Source organism: Apostichopus japonicus, chromosome 17, assembly GCF_037975245.1.
Source record: "Apostichopus japonicus isolate 1M-3 chromosome 17, ASM3797524v1, whole genome shotgun sequence".
Lineage (NCBI taxonomy): Eukaryota > Metazoa > Echinodermata > Holothuroidea > Aspidochirotida > Stichopodidae > Apostichopus > Apostichopus japonicus.
Window position 1 is genome coordinate 35,416,233 of NC_092577.1, and position 15,102 is coordinate 35,431,334.

Genomic DNA, 15,102 nt, shown 5'->3' on the forward strand with positions numbered 1-15,102 from the left:
TATTATGATGCTTCAGAGAATTCAAAACATGGCTGCCAAACTTGTTCTGAAAAGAGGAAAGGAGGATAGTGCTTCTGAAGCTTTAAAGGAGTTGCATTGGCTTCCCATCAGACAAAGAATTCTGCACAAAATATTAACGCTGGTCTTTAAATGCGTTGTTGATAAATCTGCTCCTCAATATCTTATATCTAGATTCACTTTAGCACCACAATCTAGTAGGTCTCTACGTTCAAATAATATTCTTTATAAACTGATCATTCCACGAACACAGAGGGCCACTTTTGCTTCAAGAGCAATAAGTGTATTTGGCGCCGAGCAATGGAATAAATTACCTAACCATGTCAAACATTCTGAGAATCTTGCAATTTTTAAAAGAAAACTCAAAACATATTTATTTCCTGGCTAATCACTTTTATATTCAATTTTTCAATTTTTGTATTCTTTATATTTCATATTTTTGAATTTCTCTTTTACATTTTATATAACATTTTGCATTTTCTATTTTTCTCTTTGAATTTCAAGCAATTGTATATTTTTGTACATTCATCTAGTATATTTTTCTACGCCATTTGAGATCTTATTTTCTTATGAATGGTTTTTCTATCTTTGTATTTTGATGTTAAGCGCAACCGAAAACTTTGTTGGGGTTGCGCTATATGAAATTCAATAAATAATAATAATAATAATTTCCGATATCAGATATTTCGAAACCGAACACTACACACATAGGCGTAGGAGGCGGGGCTGCAGCCCCCCCCCCCCAACCAAATTTTTCCCCCTGAAAATTCGTGCAATATGCTGAGAATTTTTCCGGCACCTACTGAAAGAAAAATAAATAGCAATGTAGCTTAAGGAAATGAATTGTTTAAACATTATCTCCTTGGTAATTAAAATAAAGTTGTAAGCTTGGCCGACTAATTCGCAATTACTACTGTGAAAGAGAGTTTTGATATAATTGGACCTGTATGCTTTTTCTCCATCTACATGAGACATTTCGTTGTTTACATTAGCATCCGGTGGTATACTGCTAAAGGTTCTCCTTTGATAATTTTGGTTTTCGAAAAGGGCTTAGATGCAAATTGGTGCTATCATTCCACTTTTTAAACTACATTAGTGTACTAAAATTTTACTCTTTTTGGTACAAAAACTTTACAAATTTTGAGAACTTAAGAAAAAATAATGTGCGCACCTGCGGGGTTGAAAACCATCCGGTTATCACATATTGAAAAAAAATATATGTAAATAACAAATATATGGCCTCTCAGAGAGACACTGCAACCGCGCGCATAGCTCACATATTTTGAGGTGACTTAACAATACATTCTCTTTAGTAGTTAACCCCCCCCCATCATCGGCCCCATGCCCCAGGTTAGTGAACATTAAAAAAAATTGTTGGCTCCCTTTGATTTTTCACCGGCGCCAATCACGTCCCCACAAATTTATGTGGTGCCCGGCTGGATATGCCACTATACAAATGTTGGCTTATGTCCGTCTCTTGAGGAGGGATCAAAGACGACTGCTCTAAGGGGAGGGGCTTGGAAAAGTTGTATTTGGTTACGGGATGCTTATTGATGGAAATGGTGCTATCCTGTGAATCGTTTTAGCTACATTGGAAGAAAGTTCGAATTTTTTGAGGGAGAGTACTGCTCAGCCACGAAGCTCCCCCGTGGATACGGCTCTGATGTAGAACGCATATATCCAGGGGCATATATCCAAGTGAGGGTCAAACAGAGTAAAGATGGGGACGGGATGTGCGGGGAGGGGACAGGTTAGAACAGGAAAGAATGGAGTCCACTGACTCTCACATCTATTATTTTTTATTACACCAAACCAAAAACAGCAAAATAAAATTGTTATAGCACAACTTTAATATTTATTACTCTGTTTACATATATAAATAAATTTCAAAAGCAGCACCCATGTGGAAAAACTTGATCAAAACACTATAAACAAACCAAGAAACACAATAAACAGACCAAATCATGTAAAAAGGACACCTAATGAGTATCATAACATAAATATTGACACAATATATAAGATATGTATTAAAAAATTGAAAATGGAAAAATATGTTTTTGTTACAATGCATTTCATTAGCATTCATAAGTTGCTAAGCAACCAAAGTAAATGAGCCTGAAATGTTGACCTGGTGTCACTGACAAAGGTTCACAGTTCTTAGGCCATCATGAAACAGTTATAGGCTACCCATAAAAAACAATCATTCGAATGAATTGTTCTGCAAATTTAAATTCGATTGGCTGCCTTCTCATCTCCACCAATTTTAATTTGAGAAGGGGAGGGGGAGGTTGGGTGGGGGGGGTTGGGTGGCTGACAAAAAGTCAGAGGGAAACAGAAGACCTAGCTCACATATATCATAAATAATTCAACTTATCTTGCATTTTCGTTTGCTCAAGGGTGAGAAAAAAACCCAAAATGTTGACAAAATCTGGCATTTTATGAATTATAAGACATCCCTCCCCTTCTCAGAAAACCCACGAATTCTACTACAACCTCTATTGCAAATCTTTCCTAGAGAAACACTGGCATCACTTTCTGTTACTGAACAGGTTTACACTGATGGCTCAGTATTCAAATTGGGAAGGGGGGGAGGGGGTTGGAGGCGGGAGGGTATATTCCGGTATACATATGCACGATGGCAAACTGAATTTCATTTAAAATTTGATAGTTTGGTATTTTGTTGCTTAAACAACCTCTTTCGATAATTTCTGTACTGTTTCTTCTCCTCCACCAGCTCCTTCGACTAACGGATGTAACCATAGAAACACATAGTATGAAGTCATGTTGACAAGCAGGCTATTGAGAAAAATTAAAAAAAAAAAATTGAGGTGCAATTGCAGTATTTCGTTTCAAACTGCAGAGAATCAGTAAAGTTACAAATGGTGTTTAAAGCAGCATTTTGCGTTAGGTCGCTTTTTTCCACCTTTTTAACATGTGCATCGATTTTTTTAGATGTATCAATCATAAAACAGCAAACTAAGATACCATCCAAGTTTCACCCTGCCAAGAGCGTTAATTAGCGAGTAATTAACGATTTATGTCGATAACGAGTAAAAGTGTCCTCGACAAAGTTTTCATATCTCCAAATCCACTAGTTTGAATTCCACCAATCAGTGAATAGTATGTTTATTCATGAGCATTTTGCGTTTGGTCGCCGTTTTCTACTTTTTTGACATGTCCATCGAGTTTCTTACATACATCAAATCACAAAACAGCAAATTAAGATATTAGCCAAGTTTTTCCCTGCCAAAAACGTTAATTGGCGAGTATTCCACATACAAAATTAATCGCATTCAGTTCCCAAACCCACTAGTTTGAATTCAACCAATCAGAGATGCTGGTTTAGTTATGAGCCGTGGCTAAAAATAGATTCAAGACTTTGCGTTGGTACAACCAGGGAGTTGTGATGCAACTGCCTGGTACAACTGCCATATAGACTGTACACAAATCAAGCGTGGTGTTATATTACGTATCTGTCAATGACGTTCGTAGTGTTTAAATATTCATATTATGGGCGAGGTTTATTGGGTTCCCAACGGAAAATATCTTGGAGAACAACAAAGTTGAAAGTTGCAATTTTTTCGACTTTTATGCCACCATTTGAAGTAAAATATAAATAGATAAGCTAGTTATGTATGTCGTTATGGCATAGTGGAGTCAGTGAGGTTGAGAAAAATCATAGAAAAGGACGCAAAATGCTGCTTTAATGCACTAAATGGAATTTGGATGTAAACCAAATTATTTTCAAATCTAGTAACTCTCTGACTTGTTGGATTTTGTTAATAGGCTGCATTTTCTTTGTGAGAGAATAAGACACTGATTGAGACAATATCTAAGTAGTACTCATGCCATGAATCACCAATTGCGAAACAAAAACCCCCAGTAAGTAGTCAAAGAGTACTGACTGAATATCCACTGAGTACCCAATAAGTACCAACTGAGTACGCACTGAGTACCACAATGTGCATGATATAAGAATGTCTATCAGTACTAGAGAAGACCCTTGTACATCAGCGTTTTGTTCTTGCACAGAATCAGCATGGTGTAAGTCAGAAACTGCAAAAGTTTCAACCTGTGAAATGGACTTGTAGTAAGTTTATAAAGTTTAATAAAGTTACTTGACATAACTCTAAACAAAATAATAACTGGCAGTGACTACTACAACCAGACCTTCGAAATTTGCAGGAGTTATTTCCAATTGCAATTTTTTAAGAATATTTTCCCTTTTCTAACAAATTGTCTGAGTATAATCAATAATACCCTTACTCACCAAAACCTGAAATCACTGGTCAATGATGTTTCAAAGAGATGTTGTGACAGGACAATGAGGATGCTCTTAGACAACGCCAAGGCAACAGGCATGACATCTGCATCTGTGCCCTTCATGTGAATGACAGTTAAGTTTAGAAGCACTCCTAAAAGGCCACTGGAAGAAATAAAAAAACACAAATAATGAACATATTGTCCGGTGCTGTGACCGAGTGGATAAAGGCGGTGATATTTGAAGCAATGAGGCTTAAGCCATCGGGAGGTTCTGGGTTTAATACCCCACCGGGTCATAGTAAGGTGGGTTTTTCATCCAAGAGCAATCTACGGTTTTCCCATCTGAAATGACTTTCTAAATTGGAAAGATTCCAAATTTGAATTGACTTGTTGAACTCCCAATGGACAACTATAATAAAGGTGAAAGGAGACATTTTTAAAATCAAACGCTCATCTTTCCCACTCGAACCAATGAACCGCACACTTGAGGAAAATAAAATTGATACAAGAACGTACTAAAGATCACAAATCGACGAAGTGACTTAATATGCCATTTGCCGTCTATAGGAGCTTGTCTGATTGCTAAACATCCTACACTCTTCCATTCTAGATAATCAGAAAAAACAAAGATATCAGAAAAACAAAAGATAGCGAAAGGGAAAGAAGGGTACCTCAGAATACAACCCACGTAAAATTTCATGCTGTACCAATTGGTGAAGTAAAAGGCATCTGTTAAATCTCCTGAAAAACACAAAGGAATACATATAGAGATACTGTGAGAGCAGACACAGCCGACACGTTGCTGACTCAGACTTAAAAAATCTAGGCTATATTACTGCTTAAAATGCCAGTAGACTTTGCTGTTTAACATTGGGGGGAAAAAAGGCACTAGCAGTTTTCTACCAGTAAACATTAACAACATATTAATCACATCTGGTAACAATTGTCAGTCAAAACATTTGAATGATTTTCCAAGCTCCATATTACTGCTTATTATCAGCAAATATTATATGTATATACAGACTTGAAAACTTGATAAAACCTGACAATCTCACCAAGTAAAAAGCTTCCAGGAGTAAATATTACCACACTGATGAGATATTGATATAGAAGGCAATCCACATCACTGAGAATAAAGAAAAATGAAGGTAAGGCCACGAAGGAATGCAATAACAGGGATGTAAAAAGTAAATAGAAATACTATGTATGAGAGCATTGTGCTCAAGTGGTTTAAGGCAATGGACTTGTGATCTAAGGATTGCAGGTTCAAGTCCTGGCTTTGGGCAAGGACACTATATCTCCATTGCTTCTCTTCACCAAGGTGTATAAATAGACACAGATATGTGAAACACTGTAATAACCCATGAACATCTGTTTGAATTGTGCACACTTGGGTGTGACAAGTTGTAAAGTCATGTGAGAAGGGCCCTGGACTTTTGACAAGACTGTTAGAGGAGGTTTAATGGTTCCACACGAATTGCTAAATTATATGTAATGAATTGTTCCATGAAGTCATGTTGGACAAATCTACCCATCCCTCCCTCCCCCTCCCTCCCCCTCCCTCCCCCTCCCTCCCCACCTCACTAGAAACTGGGAGAGCAAAATTTGTCCTTCTTTTCTCATCTCTAATATCTTATTTAAAGGAGTTATGTTAAAGCAACAGGTCTTGAGTAGCTCCTCAACCCCCCCCCCCCCTTTTCCTCTTCCTCAGACACAAATCAGTAATGGATCATTTGACCCTTTTATATATGACCATGCTGGAACCCAGTGGCAGAGCATCCATACAGTCAGAGGGGACGGACTCAAATGGACTGCTGGCGCCCTTTTCAGCTTTTTCCACTTTTTACATATTCGCGATTATTGACTTTTTTATTGCTCTCTCAAATACCTATTGACATTTGTCACATTTTGTTGGGGTAATTTTCTGACAAAATGGCGATGACACCTATTTATTCTTTGTTTATCTGCAAATTAGCAAGGCCCGGAAAGGGTCATTTCCGGCGATCTATCTTTACTCAAAAAATTCTGTACCCCCTGTGCCAACCTGTGGTGGCGCTCCGCTTAGAGAGTGTCAAAAGCGCCCCTACAGACCATTCTCGCCCCCCCTGACCAATACCCCTAGCTCTGCCACTGCTGGAACCCAGTAATATCTTGCAACTCCTGTCTCACCAATCAGAAACTCTGATTGGTTCCCCTTGTACTGTAGGAATACAACTAACCTGAATGATGCAGGCTTCAGCCATTTCTGAGATAGAATCAGTAAAACAGTGGACACAATATGAGTCATCATCCAGCTGTACCCGCTCGAGAGATTCTTGGAAGATGGAGTAATAAAGAGGTCAAATATTAACAGGAACACACACAATTTATTAATTTTATTGATTGGAGAAAAACAGGAATGTTGCTATAGAAATACCTATTTATTCAAATTAGGTTTAAATGTTAAAAATAACACTCTCTTTCAATATACTGTACATGTTGCTTCACTAAAAGGTGAAATTTTAACTTGAAAAAAAAAAATTTTTAGGGCAAGTACTCTGAATGGCGCTATTTCCTTTTTCGGCATGCACCTGGTGTAAACTTTATTTAAAATTTTTAGAATGAAATTCTCAGTCAATGTAAAGGGACTACATTGTAAGTGACAGAATCAAAACGAGGCATCTTTTCTCATGGTGACAAGATTCAGCTTGTTAAGTGCATTTTGCTTTGTAGATTGGAAAAGTGCACTAGTTAGTCTGATAGTGTCACTATGGCAACAGTATAAACACAGATGGTTTCTAAAAGTACAATGATCATCCTTCAGTTCAACAGAAAATGTTTGTGTTCAATTTTCATAAATTTCTTGGACATATTTAGCAAAATTTGGGGTGACTGTACCATGACATAAACTGACATATTGACTTAGGGCCTACAGTATTAAAGGATTTTGAACACCAAAACAGAATCAAAACATCACAAAAATTAATAAAAAATATCGCTCCACGACCTGCCCCGTTTCTCTGCTCCATATATCGGTATATGCCTATATTGTATATCCGATTCAGACGTTTAACAATGTTAACTGATGTATTTACACCTTTAATACATTTAAAAGCTCATTATGCATTCCATATTAACTATCATCAAATTAATCTTGTAATTATACAATTGTGTAGTAAATAATCACGAAATCATGATGATGCACTGTTTTGCCAAAAGTTGGTGTAGCCTGCATTTTTTTCCTTCTGTTTTACCAAAAAAAGTAAAGAAAAGAATTTGGAAAGAGAGTAGTGTCAGTAGTTGGTACGTTTGTTTTTATAATGGAATGAATAAATAGACCTTAACATACTCTTACTTGTTTGCCACTGTTGGCAAATTGAAAGAGTGTAGTGTCAGGAGTTGGTATGTTTGTTTTTATAATGGAATGAATAAATAGACCTTAACATACTCTTACTTGTTTGCCACTGTTGTCAAATTTAAAGAGTGTAGTGTCAGGAGTTGGTATGTTTGTTTTTATAATGGAATGAATAAATAGACCTTAACATACTCTTACTTGTTTGCCACTGTTGTCAAATTTAAAGAGTGTAGTGTCAGGAGTTGGTATGTTTGTTTTTATAATGGAATGAATAAATAGACCTTAACATACTCTTACTTGTTTGCCACTGTTGGCAAATTTAAAGAGTGTAGTGTCAGGAGTTGGTATGTTTGTGTTGGTACTTTTGTGTTTATAATGGAAATGCATAATGAGACCTCACAGTAAACTTACTTGTTCGCCACTGTTGGCAAGCGAATAGGCTGCTACAAGAACCATAATTGCACTGGAAAAGAAAACATAAAAGGAAACAAGAAAACGATAAACAGAGAAATGTATTAATTAATGTATTAGAACATGTAACAGTACATTATCTCATTGAAATTAAATCCACAAAAGAAGTCAAACAGGTATTTAATGTTAACAAACTTTCAACGTTGTGTTTGTATTAAGTAACTATTGCACATTTTTTCAATACATATTTGGAATTTACGATTAAATTGAATCTTTTTGTCTTCATCTAATTAAATTGTCAAACAATTAAACAGAAATATATTATGGGAGGGCTCTATTAGACAAGCCCTCTGGGTTTTTTGGAGTGCTTACTTTCAACAAATTTCCCTGTTGTTGATATGTTTTGTCACTTAGTTAACTTCTCTGTATTTATATTGTGAAGAAACAAATAAAGGAAATGAAATGAAACATTAAAAATAAAAAAATAAAAATAATAATGAAAAAAAAAAAAAAAATGAACTTTAATATATGGAAGAAGAATGGATAATTCATAGCTACCTTATAACTACTGCAGCATTGCCCAGTCTCTTCGTTTGAGTTGTTTGGAACACGTAAACTAACACATCAACCGTATTCTGAAGAGCAATAAATGCTGGAATGGGCTGAAAAAGAAAAATATCACCAAAGGATAATTCTATGGCTGATGGTGACTGCTTTATAAAAGTGCAGGAATTTCTTTGAACAAACCCACATTATCATAGAATTTGGTTTATTTTATATATGCATCTGTTTTATTTTTATTTATTATTATTTATTTTCATTAAGGCATCTTGCAACAGCATGGTGAATGATGTCATCACTGAAATTCACTTGAAAATGTTTTGTTTTCCTTTATGTATCTTCTTCACTGAGAAACACAGATTTTGTTTTAACAGTTTCTTTCTTGGAGAAATTCTTACTACAGAAATATTGACAGCTATTAAAGCAAACTTTCCAAATGTTTTACAATTCAAGGATAAATCAATAAAAAGATTAAAACAGAAAAGGAAAGCTACTGACGAACATTTTACCGTGATGGCCATCACAGATCACATACTGTGATGCACTCCTAGGAAGAATCCAGGATTTAACCCCTCAAAACATACAATCAATCAATCATGTTTAGAACAAGGAACTATATATTGATATCAGGTTTTCACCACATATTTTTTTTTTCATTTTTCTCTTTAAGATATAACTGAGACAGATTGTTTGCAATATCCCTTTAAAGTATCTTCTTGCATTATTTAGTCCACAATTTTTACCAATCCTACCCAGGTGGTTTTAATCAAAATGAGATTGCTTAAATTGTTCTAACCAAGACACACACCTCCTAGTCGGATTTCAATCAAAGGCTTTGAAGAAGATCCTGCTAGGATCGAAACGTCAGGCCAACTTACTTTTACACATTAATATATATCCAGTCATAACATTTCGCTTTTGGTTTGAAGGATCACTTTTATATCCGCCAATTTTGTGCATTAATTAGATTAATTAGTTTCTTAGGATACTTACAAGAATTGACAGAGCTTTTGATCCTGAGAAGATACTGATGATGAAGAAGAAGACACCATGACACCATTTCAAAATCTCTCTCCTGACAGGACAAAGGGAAGGAAGAAAAGCAATAAAAACAAGGCAATTGCAGCATAATTGTTTCATCTTGTATTGAGTAGCAACATGTTATGCAACATGACCAAAATTGCCACAGAAATGCAATTATTATTGTATACAGGTTACATTTCACTATAAGTTTCTTGAAGATGCTGTAGACACATGGCATTATTTACCTCAAAATGCTGTTTGCAAGTAAAATGTCGCCACTGCATACACTAAATTATTAGGGAAGGCTCGCAAATTTAACGGCGGCGATGATCGAAGGCCCAGCCAGCAGCACACCACTGCTCATTATGCAGCCTGCATATCGCTCACGCTTGAGTGCACACACCCACGGTAACTCCGTGAAAGTAATGAGCATTGAGCTCCCAACACAGAAGCGCTGCTATTGTTTGTAAACAAACGCGGTACTTGCCTTTTCCTGGTCTGTGGTTTTTACGTAACAATGGCACTCTGACCACAGTAGAAGGAGATTTATTTCAAGAACGAGTTGAAATCTTCATGAACTATTTTCGTATCGAATGTTTCAAAAATACTTTCAGACTTCTTTTCCTGTACAAAGTATTTTCATTCTCTAACACTGATCCATCTCTCTTTTCTCTACTCGAACAGTAAGTTGGTACACCTTTCAAATTTTACGAAAGATCGAGCAAAATACTTTCGAAAAATTCACGCGAAAACTGGCATAACGCGCTAAATGCAACAAATGTCATGTAAACAAGGCTCTAGTACACCCATTTATGAATAAACCATACGACCACATCTGCTGTTAAGCGGGGGAAAAAGAAAGTATTTTCTAGAATTTCCACAAAAAAAAGAAAAAATACTTATCCTACCATAGTTAAGAGTATAGTACATAGCCTAACCACTTCGTCGGTTACGGATCTCACGTAACAACAAAAACACAACTTATTGTACTTTGCGAAGTTGACGTTTTCTACAAGGACATGGAAACAATATTGAGCATAGAGAAATTAACAATTGTGTACGAACAGTAAGTTGGTACACCTTTCAAATTTTACGAAAGATCGAGCAAAATACTTTCGAAAAATTCACGCGAAACTGGCATATCGTGCTAAATGCAACAAATGTCATGTAAACAAGGCTCTAGTACACCCATTTATGAATAAACCATACGACCACATCTGCTGTTAAGCGGGGGAAAAAGAAAGTATTTTCTAGAATATCCACACAAAAAAGGAAAAATAATTATCCTACCATAGTTAAGAGTATTGTACATAGCCTAACCACTTCGTCGGTTACGGATCTCACGTAACAACAAAAACACAACTTATTGTATTTTGCGAAGTTGACGTTTTCTACAAGGACATGGAAAAAATATTGAGCATTTAGTTAATCATGCCAAGTGGCCTAAAACATGGGATTGCAAGGTTTACTTTGATAAAGATGGCCATACTGTAGCTATTGGGGCCTTGATATCGTGCTATGTCTGTATGGTATAGACTGTGCCTCGTGTATCACGGGGAACAGATTGTTTTGTTCATGCGGATGAGTCGGTTAGCTTGAGGTGTGTTTTATATACATCCATGGTTTTACTTTGTTACGGGGATATAAATTTTCTTGAACGTCTAAGATAATATTTCGCATAACTTTACCGATCCTTTACTAACTGACCTAATTAATTCTAGAGTGGAGTCAAAATAGTTTACTCCATGAAAAGTTTTTTGGAAACGTGCCAAAAATGTTAACCAACAGGTGTTAGACAGGGGGTTGTTTGGCAATTAAGGTACCTGGGAAAATCCGCAGCACATGTACAGTAGCCTACCGTGATATTTAAGTAGGGGTAAACACTGCAGTTAACTTGTAGACTGATGTACGTATAAAGCACGCTGTTTATTGTTAGGCAGTCTAGAAACGGGGCTTTGCCGAACGTAGTTTGTTTCATATTATCGTCAGTTTTGTAAGTTAAACTTTTTAAAGATTGTAAGACAGGTTAAATCTCTTTTCATTTTATCACATAATATAGCTACTCTAACTTGTCTCTAACAGCAGACTGTTATTTTTGCCTGGCTCTGATGAAATACTACTATCTCAAGTAACGTTGGCAAGTTGCCAAGAAATAAATGTCACGCAATGTCACACAATTGTGTAGTAACTCAATGCTGTTACAGTAGCCTATATGTAGTAGCTTTATTAATAAACAATTCTCCAACCTGCAGAGAAAATTCTATAACCCTTTTGTGTACATCCTGGACGAAAGTGACCAGTTCATTGTCTGGTCTTCTTTTGTGCATAAGAGGCTTAATTTGTGGTCTCATAGTCAAGTGCATACAACTGTCCACCGACTCTTGGAAGGCAGGAAATGTGTGCGTTCAAGCATGACTCATTACCAGCTGGTTGCTGTGCTCATTACACTGGCTAGCAACGGTTGGGCCTTCGATCATCGCCGGTTAAATTTGCGAGCCTTCCCTTATGTGATACAGCAAACGGTTGTATTTATATCTTATAAAAAACAAAACATTTGGAAAGTATGAAAAATGAATGATTTGTCAACTTTGGAACTGAAATACAAGTGCCTTAAAAAGGACAAACTCTGCTAAAAATGTGACCAGATACTGTAATATGCGCAGACTTGCGGCAGAGTGTGTACAAGTACATGGAAAAGTTGATGTGTAGATCAGGTTTTCCCTAACTTTATGCCCCCACGAACCCCCTGTGGATAATCAGAGTTGTCCACGAACCCCTAACTTTTCGAGACACGATCTGAATCATTATTATAATATAATACATATAACAGTGCTTCGTAAAAGATCAAGTTCATAGTGTAATATTGTAATGAAGAAAACTGTCTGTTTCATAATCCAGTTATTTATCACATGCACAGTACGGTACTACTATGGCAACATATGTGTATGGAACGCGAAAAGAGTTTGTCAATAGGTACGACTGTTGTACATTACTAAATATTTCAGATTTTCGTTCAACAGAAAGTACTCTAGTTTGACTTTCAGAAACGTCTCACGAACCCCCTGGGATGGACTCACGCACCCCCTGGGGTTCATGCACCCCAGTTAGGGAACCCCTGCTCTAGATGAAAGCTGCTTCTAATAGCTGCTTTTGGTGTTGAGTTGCAACTTGTCCATATTCTGATCAAACCATGTGATATTCAAACATCACCAGCTAGCTAAACCCATACCTATGGATAACTCTAGATAAGAATTACAGTACAAACTACTTTAGCTATATATACAACAAAACTTAACTTATAAAAAGTGATTACTTATATATTAGCTAACACCACCTGCAACTGTTTGAAATTGATGCCAAATTCCATAATTTCTGATGCAAAGTTTGGTTTCAACACCAAATTTGCAGAAAATATGTTAAGCAACCTTATCTTGAAATATATTTGCTGAATTTGGTAGTCCTGGACTAAGTATTTGAAAAAAAACCTCTTTTTATAATTCATATGTAAATATCTGATCTCGAAAAGAAAAAAAAAAAACAGTTGGAGGAAAAAAAATAAAGAGAAGCAAAGAGACATGTTATTGTTCATTTAATTGTCAGAGTATGATTCCTATAAGCTCAACAGGAGTTGCAGTTAATTAAATATTCTATTTAATATTCTGAAATCTACTGTACTTTGATCTGCTGTTGATCTGTAGAAAGTTGCATCCACTGCATATCAGCACCACCACCAATCCAAACGCTGTCTGCCATCCTTGGAATATTGTAGGAAAAGTAAACCTTAGTACTGAGAGGACATACTGAAGTGGAACAGAAAAAATGAAATTTCGAGTGAATTAATGCTGTTTTGAAATAATGACTTGAAATTAGTTGAAATGCATGAAAATATTATTGCAGATAAAAATGAGGTAATATGCGATGGATATAGGTTTATTTATCTTTGAAAAACAACAAAACATATAGGTCCCTACATATACATATAATAAAGAAATCCATGTATAGTCCAAAAGAAAATATTATTAGAAAAAAGCATATAAATAAGATATAATTGACAAATATAATAATAATTGACAAATAAGGAGTATTGTTTTAGAAATTATATTGGAATTTTTGGTCCCCCTGGGACCTTTGTCAGCAAAACTTGGCAGTAGAATGAAAAGAACTAAATGTAACACAATGAAAGTAAGACGCTAGGTAAGTGTAAGTGGCATTGGTAGAATTAGAACCAAATAAACAATGACTATACAGGAAGCGGGTTAAGGAGCCAAGAACGGATTATATATATTTGTAAAACTGATAGTTGTTAAGGGTCTCAAGTCTTTGTTGAGGCTGGTGATGTGAGACTTAATACGAAAGATCGGTTTTTTAGTTTATGTTCAGTTGTGAGTTTGAAGTTCGAGGCAATTAAAATACATTTTAGGTATACGTTTGGTTGGTTGGCGTCTACCTTGGTGCAGAGTGCTCTATGTCTGGTGGACAGAGTGAAGTACAGGTGAGAATTAGTTGAGACTACTGGAACTTTGTTACTCAGAGTTTCAGACAACTATGTCTTGCATATATTTTCCAAAATGACTTGTGCTTTCTACTGACCAGAAATAACATGTCATGCCATTTAAAAAATACCAAATCTTAGATATGTGGCGTATGGATCATGGCAGCGTTGTTATAAATAGTTTATGGTACTTTTTGACTGCATGATCATTAGTGAAAGCTTTGGCAGAGTACTGGGTCTGACTATTGCCATGAGTTTCTTTTAAATTTGGAACTGCTTTTTGCAATGTCTCTACGTTAAGTATTTCATCCTGATGCATGCATATAGTTTCTATTGAAAATGGGTTGCTAAGCTAGGCCTATTTATATTTTGCTTTCTTTCGCTATTGTTTTCATTTGTACCTAGCACCATCGAATTCTGTATTTTTACTTATCTTTTTTAAAGAAGACACAGGTAATATTCAACTTCACAAGCTCTGGTTAACCGATGTATAGTGCGATATATTTGCTTGAATTTCAAGAAAAATTTCAAATGTAGTGGAATAGGTCCATACGATACAAGTTGTCGTTCAATTTGCAGAATGACTCTCACTATTGAATTCAAAATATCCACTGAGAAAAACTAATTTTCACACTGCTCAACATTATCTTACCTTGTTCGTTATGCAAGTACCGACATAAAGGGCACAAAATATTGCTACAAATTGCCATGTTGCCATGTAGCCTAGATGATTTTGAGTAAGCAATGAGTTGTGTATGTGATCTGGAGTGAAGTTGTTGTGCCGTTCAAGGTACCGCGGCTAGACGTCTAGGGTTGTTTACTTTCCTGCCACGCATCACTTCCGTGATTTTTCAACATCCCTAATATTAGATAATATAGTCCTAGAGTAACAACGTTTGTCACTTTTAGACTTTAATATTAAGAAAGGTAAATAATTATATATTTTTTATGAAAGGAAATAAATATATTATGTTAACTAGTAACAAACTGATGGATTTAA

The 15,102-nt window shown here is 35.9% G+C and overlaps 1 protein-coding gene across 1 annotated transcript; it reads right to left on the reverse strand.

Annotated features, from left to right (window-relative positions):
• Positions 1-1,828: 1,828 nt before the first annotated feature.
• LOC139954906 (UDP-N-acetylglucosamine transporter TMEM241-like) lies at positions 1,829-14,913 on the reverse strand. Its single transcript, XM_071954892.1, has 10 exons — positions 14,755-14,913; positions 13,286-13,410; positions 9,581-9,662; positions 8,585-8,688; positions 8,027-8,078; positions 6,501-6,595; positions 5,337-5,407; positions 4,953-5,022; positions 4,289-4,444; positions 1,829-2,814 (listed from the first exon to the last, which is right to left on the reverse strand). The coding sequence occupies exons 1-10, from the start codon at positions 14,818-14,820 to the stop codon at positions 2,703-2,705; spliced, it is 933 nt and encodes a 310-aa protein (XP_071810993.1). The 5' UTR covers positions 14,821-14,913; the 3' UTR covers positions 1,829-2,702.
• Positions 14,914-15,102: the final 189 nt, after the last annotated feature.